This window comes from Neophocaena asiaeorientalis, unplaced genomic scaffold, assembly GCF_003031525.2.
Source record: "Neophocaena asiaeorientalis asiaeorientalis breed wild unplaced genomic scaffold, Neophocaena_asiaeorientalis_V1.1 scaffold79, whole genome shotgun sequence".
NCBI classification, from domain to species: Eukaryota; Metazoa; Chordata; class Mammalia; order Artiodactyla; family Phocoenidae; genus Neophocaena; species Neophocaena asiaeorientalis.
In genome coordinates, this window is record NW_020175402.1 from 8,863,353 (window position 1) to 8,870,978 (window position 7,626).

Here is a 7,626-nt window from a genome sequence, read left to right on the forward strand (position 1 = left end):
ACACACGTGTCCTCCCCGTTCCCAGCCACACTGCACTTTCTGGAGGCAGCAGGACTCCTCTCCCTGCTCCCTGACGCCCGCGGGCAAGGCACACGCGGCTGCGCCCAAGAGAATAAACTCTAAATCCCCCCGCCCCCAACACGCTCCTCCGCCCCATCGCAGTTGCCCGCACCAGAATTCTGCACGTCATCCTTGACCCCTCAAGACTCCGCCGTGTTTTCTGCTACCTCCCACACAAGGAGCCCAGGGCCGGCCCCTCCTCAGGGGCCCAAGCACGGACAGGTGTCCCCAGAACAAAACCTGCCACCATGCTGAGCGCTCCCCTCCCCAGTTCCCGTGTCAAGTTTTCTTTGTGACGCCTTCCTGTTTTTGCCATCTGCGGCAAGAGCAGGCACCAAATGTTCAAGAAACATTTTGGGAGAAAAACTAAACTTGCGAACCTTCTAGCTGCTAACTTCGTTTTCTCGTGGGGAGGATGGGGAGCCGGTTTCTGGGGCCGAACATGAGCAGCCAGTGGTGCCTGAGCCGTGATTCCCGACCCTGTCCTCATCCACACCCTCCTCATCCCTCCAACGAAAGTTCTAGAGTTCTACAGGGGGCCACTACCAACTGCTTGTGGTCAGTGATTCCCTGCAGGGAGCAGGCCTGAGGAGGTCAGAGAGAAGGTGGGGCAGCCACAGAAAACACACAGGCAGGGAAAGAGAGGGGCTGACATTTTCTCAGGAAGAGAGGGGCAATTACCACAGGCCTACGGGCAGTGCCTGAGGCTGATTTCAGGAATGATTCCAGTAGCAATCCCCAATCATCTAGCACTTTCTACCTGCTCCACACAGAGATAAATGTTTTATATCAATGAGTCCTCGCAACAACTCTTCCAAGAGGCTGCTCCTATGTTATCCCCACTTTACAAATGGGGAGACTGAGGCTCAGAGAGATTAAGGCGAAGAGCGATTACGTGAGCCTCAGGGAAAGATTATGCTCCGAATCTCACTGCTGATCAGCAGCGTCCAGATCTGAACTTGGGGACTCGGAGACCCAGGCTCTCAGCCCCTGTGACGTGGCTTCCCTAGCAATATAGCACCGGGCCTGAGCCACAGGCCCCTTAAAGGAGGGCCCATCCTAACTGGTCACCCCAAAACAGGCACTAAAGCAAGTGTGAGCACCTTCGAGAAGTGCACCCTCAGCGTGTGGCGTCCAAGCCCATCTGAGGAGCTCAGAGGAGCCAGGATTCCCCTGGAGCCGCCATGGGCACAAACGGAGGAGAAACGCACAGCAGATATACTCCCCAGGACTTTGTATGAGGAGGCTGCCGGCTGTCCCTTCCCGGCTGCTGCCAGACATAGTCACAGGCACCCGGGGTCAGGCCTCCCACCCCCCCACCCCCTGCCCGTGCCCAGCAGCCCCTCACCTCCAGGGAGCCCAGCTTCATGGTGGAGCCGGGCACGGTGCGGGGCATGGTCCGGCTGCGCTCCCCCGGCTCGGGCACTTGGCGGGCGCTGGGTGTCGGCGGTGGTGGTTGGAAGGTCATCCCGTAGGGGTTCTGTAGCGACCCGTAGGCAGGGCCCAGCCCCAGTCCCGAGTGGTCCACAGACAGGAAGCTGGGGTAGCCTTCGGCATGGCCCAGGGCCTTGGCAGCCCGCCGGGGGGTGCCCTCGGGCCGGGCCCGCGGGGCATCCTCGCCACCTCCGCCCCCGCCGCCGGGCTGCAAGCTCAGAGTCCTCCGGGGCAGCACCATGTAGTCCCCGTCGGAGCCCGGCTCCGCAGGCTGCAGCCACGTGAGGTCCAGCTGCCGCAGGCCACCCTCCCCACACATGTACACGGGGTTGGCCTCCTGGGGGGGCGGTGGCTCCCCCAGCCCTGGTGCGGCTGCCATGGGCACCAGGAGATTGCCAGGCAGCGGTGAGAAGCTGAGGCTGCCCTCGGGACCCACGAGGCAGGACTTGGGCTCCTCGTCCTCGTCCAGGGACAGGCGGGACAGTGTGCCCGTGATGGTGGACGGGTTACAAGTGTTGACCTCCTTGAAAAGCACTGGGGGCAGGAGCGGAGGGAGGTAAGTCCGGGGGAGGAGGAGCCCCCAGACGCCCTTGCCCAGGCTGAGCAGGTACCAAGCCCCTGGGCTTGGACAGTGGGGGAAACTGAGTCCTGGTGTGATGGCTGGGTGGTTAACACAGGGGTTAAGAAGGTGTCTATCCCAGAGGCCCACAGCCAGGGAGGGCGAGGAACGAAGCCAAGGCCCAGCTCCCACTGTGCCCGGGTGCGGGTCCTGACCTCTGACCTGACAGCCCCAAGGCTGTCAAAAGAGACTTGCTCCTCCCCGCCCCCTGGGCAGCTCCTCCCCAGGAGACGGAACTTGAAGGAGGTTCCGCTAAGAATCACAGACATGACACTTTGTGCCGAGCACCCAGCTAGGCACTTGACGTCCCCCAGCTCACGTAAGGCTCCCACCCACCCGGGAGGACAGGCTTCTCTCCGCTGTAGGTGTGGAAGCTGTTTGCCCGAGTCATACAGTGAGTGGCGTTCACAGCCTTGAATCCAGCTCAGGGTTGTCTGACTCAAAAGCTGGACCCCGCAGCCAGACACCTGTCAGGCCCTTCCTTGGTGCGGCAGGGGGCCCTCCCTTCCTGCCCCTCTCTGGGGCCATGCTCGGCTCTGCCCTGGCACACTCACCTGTCTGACAAGCCAGGTCCACATCTTTTTCAAAGTCTGACTATAGGCAGAGAGGAAAAGAGCAGACAGGCAGAGAGAGGATCCATGTATCAGGGTTGGGGCGGGGGGGGACGCAGGCCCCTCCCTACTCTCCCAGAGGGTCTGCCTCTGCTGGGCACACCGCCCAACAGAGCAGAGGGGCCCCAGGCGTGGTCTCCTCCAGCCGCACCTGACAGCGGGAAGACTGAAGGGGGGAAGGACTTGCCCAAGGCCACCCAGCTGTCAGTGGCTGAGCTTGAATCAAACCCAGTCTCTGTTCCCTCCCTGCCATAGATGAGGCAAGTGAGGGGTCTAGGGCAGGGGGCACTCAGAACCCACCTGTGCCCTGCCCGGGCCTCCTCACTCACCAGGATCTGCAGCTGCCCGTTCTTACACGAGTCGGGGGAGTCTTCGCTCTCATCGGCCCGGCACACGCCCATCTGGCACTTCACCACGTCCTGGACCTGGGGGCAGCAGGCGCCTGCTAGACCTGAGGCTGCCACAGGGCCCCCGGCCACGGCCGGCCGTGCCTCCCACCCCAGGCACCCAGGCGGGTGTGGAAGGAAAGAAGCGCATCCAGCCTAGGGGAGGGGGGAAAAGGAGCCCCCGGGGGCCGAGGCCAAGGCCAAGGCTGCCCAAGCTATCAGCGTGCACACCAAGGGCTGCCCAGCTGGGGACCTGGTCGGGCCTCAATCTTCCCCATCTGCGCCGTGGGGAGAAGCGAGAGACTGGCATGGTGTGGGGAGGACAGGGGCAGGAGAGGCCCAGCCCACCTCTCGGCGCAGAAAGCAGTGCACAGCCGTGATGACGAAGCCCTGCGCGGAGTTGAAGACAGCAAAGAGGGCCTGGAAGAGGACGGAGCGGCGGTCTGTCATGGCCAGGACGGCGGACATCCAGGTGAGCGCCAGCAGGGGCAGCACCACGCAGGAGCTCCAGAGCGAGGCCCTGAGGACAAGGCAGAGGGTCCGTCAGGGCAACACTCCAGGGGACAGGCTGGGCTGAGCCTGGGCCTGCACTCAGCCTGGGGCCCTTAAGCTGCCCAAGACTGGCAGGGCCCCAAATGCCAAGACCTCAGTAATGTCCCCAAGCAGGGGGGCTGAGGAGCCGGAGGCAGAGAAACAGAGCAAAGACCAAGAGCAGAAAACTGGGGGACAAGGAGAGGGAGAGGGACAGACACACAGACACGATGGGACTGAGCCTGAGGCAGCATCAGCGGACAGAGACAAAGAAGGTGGAAAGCAACAGTGGGAGAGAAGAGGACGAGGGAGACAGATACAGACGCTGTGAGTTTCAGCCACAATTTGCACAGAATCACAGGCCTGGGCCACATCCCCAGAGAGTCTGGGAGGGGAGGAGAGGAAGAGGGACAAAGAGAGACGACAGACATGGTGAGAGAGTGGATGAGACGGGCAGAGACACACAGGAAGGTTAAATCGGCAGAGAGGACGGAGGACATCACAGAGCACAAATCTTTGGGGAGAAGACATGGAGGGGGTTGGGCGGGGGGGACCAGGGCAGCAGAGGCTCCTCCCCTTCAGCTTCCCAAGGAGGAGGTGCCAGGCTCCCAGGGCCTGCTCAGAGCTGGGCAGAAAGATCATAGCTGGGGCTGGGGGTCAAAGCCAGGGTCAGGGCCAAACCCACACATCCCCGACCTCCTTGACAAGGGAGAGCAGAGAAAAAAGGCAGAGGGGCCCAGGCATCCGGGCACCAGTGCCAGCCCGCCCCCACCAGCAACAGCCCACGAGCGCACAGTAGGGCAGCCTTGCCCTACTGGGCCAGGTGCCACACCCTGCCCACTCTGCCTCATGAACACCGCCAGTGGGAGAGTCAGGCAGGGGTGGGCACAGCTCTGGACAAGGCAGAGAGATGGGCAGGCGGCCAAGACCTGCCCTAGGAAGAGCGGTCCAGGGCTGTTCAGCCCGGCAGGGGGCGGGCACAGTGGTCTCCACAGGCCCCGGGGGCAGAGCCAAGACTAAAGAGAGGACCTAATCACAGCCACGAGGGCTACTGCTGATTAACCACCAATTCTCTGGCAGGCCCTACACCAAATACTTTTCATACATTAATCACACTGTGACCAAAACAACTCCAGTAAACAGGCATGGGGATTATTATCCCAATTTACAGATGAGGAAACTGGAGTGTGCCCAGCTGGGCAGACAGAGACAGAGCCGGGATGCAAACCCCAAGTGGCGCCTCCGAAGCCCCAGCTTTTAACCACTAGTTCTGCGAGACTGGGTCAGAGAGGCAGATGGGAGCCCGAGAGAAAGGGAGCTTTCTGCTACACAGAGGTTCCCAGAGATGGTGCCAGCCGCCTCCAGAGGCAGTGAGCTCCCTGATCCTGGAGGTGTGCAAGACAGAGCTGGGCCCCCACTGCTCAGGGAGGGTCAGCTGGATTTCTGGCCCTGAGTGGGAGGTGGGGCCTGAAGCCCTGAAGTTCATTCATTCATTCTACTCTTGTGCGGCTGGGATTTTAAGAGTCTCAGCAGCCCGAGGACAGCTCAGTGAAATAGTTCCCTACCTCCGAGATTCTCTGTCCTCCAACTGATTGTAAGATTCAGTGCCTCTGAAATTCTAAGTCTCAGATTCTATGACAGATGATAAGACTCTATGATTCACTCATTCGAACATTCTCAGCTTCTGATTGTCTTATTCTAAGATTCTAATTCTAAAGTTCTATGGGCTCAATAATTCTAAGGGTGGAAGATTCTATGAGCCTCTGTAGGTTGGAGCTATAAGGAGGAGTGTGTGTCTGTGCCTGGATAAAATGTAAGCCGGGGCTGGGTGGGGGGCAGGGGCAGGGAGCAAGGGGTGGAAGTGGGGTGGGAGGGGGAGGGCAGATGAGAGAGAGAGAGGTGGGTTAGGGTGGGCGAGGGGCTGCAGCTGAGCAAACCGGATGCCCACCTTGCCTGCACCCTTGATGCACCAAGGTCAGGGAGCCCCGGTCGCATCATCAAGCCCTGAGTCTCCAAGAGTGGCTGTGGCCCACCCTCCCTATAGCATTTCCCACAAGGCCAAGTCCCAGCGGCCCCCCTCCCCTTACCCGGCCCTCTGCTTCTTGGACTTGTCTGAGATGCCATCCCGAGCCATGAGCTTGTTGAAGACGATGATTCCGATGAGCATGTTCACCTGGGGGCCCGGTGGAGCGGGGTAGGGGAAGACAGGATCACCAGATGCCCTCCTGGCAGGGAAATCCCCAGGTGGAGGAGGCAGACCCCCTTGGGCCATGCCCCTCCCAGGATGCTGCAGGGGCACATACCAGGACAATGACAGCTGCTGGGCCCACGAAGGCATAAAGCAGACCACCCTCCAGAGAGAGCCAGCAGCTGGGGAGGGGGGAAAGAGGGGGTATCAGACAACCAGTGGGCCCGCCCCCATGCTCAACCACCATCCCTCAGGGCTCCCTGAGCTGCCAGGTCACGTTACGCATGGGGCAGGGACACAGACAGGGTGACAGTGAGCCACTGACTGTTGCTGAGCCCCTCTAACAAGGGTCCTGGGGCCACCAAGGCTGATCCCTGACCTAAATGGTTCTGAGATTATCCAATCCCCGCACAGCCTTTTATAGTGAGGGAAACAGGCTGAGACGGGAGAATTTGCCCAAAGTCCCACAGCAGGAGTGGGCCAGGATCACAGCCCGAGAAGTCTGGAGCCCTATCAGGTCCACTGACTCCCGCTTCCCACCCCGGGAGGCCCACGTACTAGCTGGATGTACCGTATCCTTTGGTGCGGGTAAAGCCGACCGACACGGCCACCACCAGGGCAGGCAGACCTGGGGGAGCGGGGGAGCCAGAGTGAGATGGCTGCCCGTCCTCAGGGTCCTTCACCCTCCCAGACCCCCAGCCCAGCTGACCCGTGTGCCCAGAGAGCAGGGCCGGGGCCGGTAGCTCTCTTGCTGCCCCTGTCCCCAAGGCCCAGTGACAGGGTCCAGCACGAGCCCTGCTCACCCCAGCCCAGGCAAAGGAAGCGCTTGCGGACGAGGCGGGTGCGCATCCGTCCGATGACAGCCAGGTAGGACTGCCAGGCCTCAGTGAGCACCCAGCAAAAGGATGAGAGGAAGAAGAAGTGCAGGAAGGCGGCTGTCATGGTGCACACACCCTGCAGGGAGAAGGAGAGGGAGGGAGTGGCCCTGAGCAGCCGCCAGGGTGGGAAGCGCCGGGCTTCCCACGTCCGCTGCTGGGCGCTGCCACGGCCGCCCACCTGAGCTCCGCCTCCCACAGAACCCTGCCAGGCACCCCCGTCTTCCTGCACCCACACACAGCATGACACAGGCCCGGTGACACGCACACGGCACTCGGCATCCAGGAGGCGGGCGGGCAGGCTGCCCACGCACAGACGGGGCTGGCAGGGAGGGGGACAAACAGGAGTGCCTGCCACGTCATGGCCGGGTGGGCCCCGCGTCTGGCACCAGCAGGGCTGGCGCTGTGCAGAGAGGGCCGAGGGGGCATAAGGGACAGCCAACACAGATCAGACGCGGGCATGTGGTACAGGAGGCTCCGCTGGGGCTCCCACGTGCCCGCAGACACGCCCAACACACGTGCGCACAGGCACTCAGCTCACGTACACGTTCACAGATGTACACAGACATCCCTCACTGGAGTACACACACCCCCTCTCCAGCTCCCTCATGTACGCTCACACACACTATCTCCCACACACACCCTCACCCAACACCCGGCTCGAGTGTCTACACACATCCGGCACTTAGTTTCATACACACGAGCACACGCGCCATCCCCCCTTCGCCCCACTCTCACACCCCGGCCCCCCTGTGAGCCTGCACCTGCCTTGCTCAGCACCCGCGACTGGCCCACGAGGATCAGGATGTTGGATGCCAGGATGGACAGGCAGAAATTCAGCAGGATGATGGAGCGTTCCGATTTTATAAACCTGGTGGGGCACAGTGGGCAGAGACAGGGGAGCTAGCCGCCCTGCCCAACT

At 61.7% G+C, this 7,626-nt stretch overlaps 1 protein-coding gene across 1 annotated transcript in view; it reads right to left on the reverse strand.

Moving 5' to 3' along the window:
- Positions 1 to 7,626, reverse strand: part of ADGRB2 (adhesion G protein-coupled receptor B2) — a 32,602-nt gene that overhangs the window by 2,157 nt on the left and 22,819 nt on the right. Inside the window, exons 18-26 of the mRNA XM_024766810.1 lie at positions 7,473 to 7,579; positions 6,633 to 6,783; positions 6,388 to 6,457; positions 5,945 to 6,011; positions 5,729 to 5,814; positions 3,459 to 3,630; positions 3,054 to 3,149; positions 2,668 to 2,707; positions 1,409 to 2,028 (exon numbers count right to left, since the gene is read on the reverse strand). Of these exons, the coding sequence (XP_024622578.1) occupies positions 1,409 to 2,028; positions 2,668 to 2,707; positions 3,054 to 3,149; positions 3,459 to 3,630; positions 5,729 to 5,814; positions 5,945 to 6,011; positions 6,388 to 6,457; positions 6,633 to 6,783; positions 7,473 to 7,579 (1,409 nt within the window). The remainder of the gene's footprint in view (positions 1 to 1,408; positions 2,029 to 2,667; positions 2,708 to 3,053; positions 3,150 to 3,458; positions 3,631 to 5,728; positions 5,815 to 5,944; positions 6,012 to 6,387; positions 6,458 to 6,632; positions 6,784 to 7,472; positions 7,580 to 7,626) is intronic.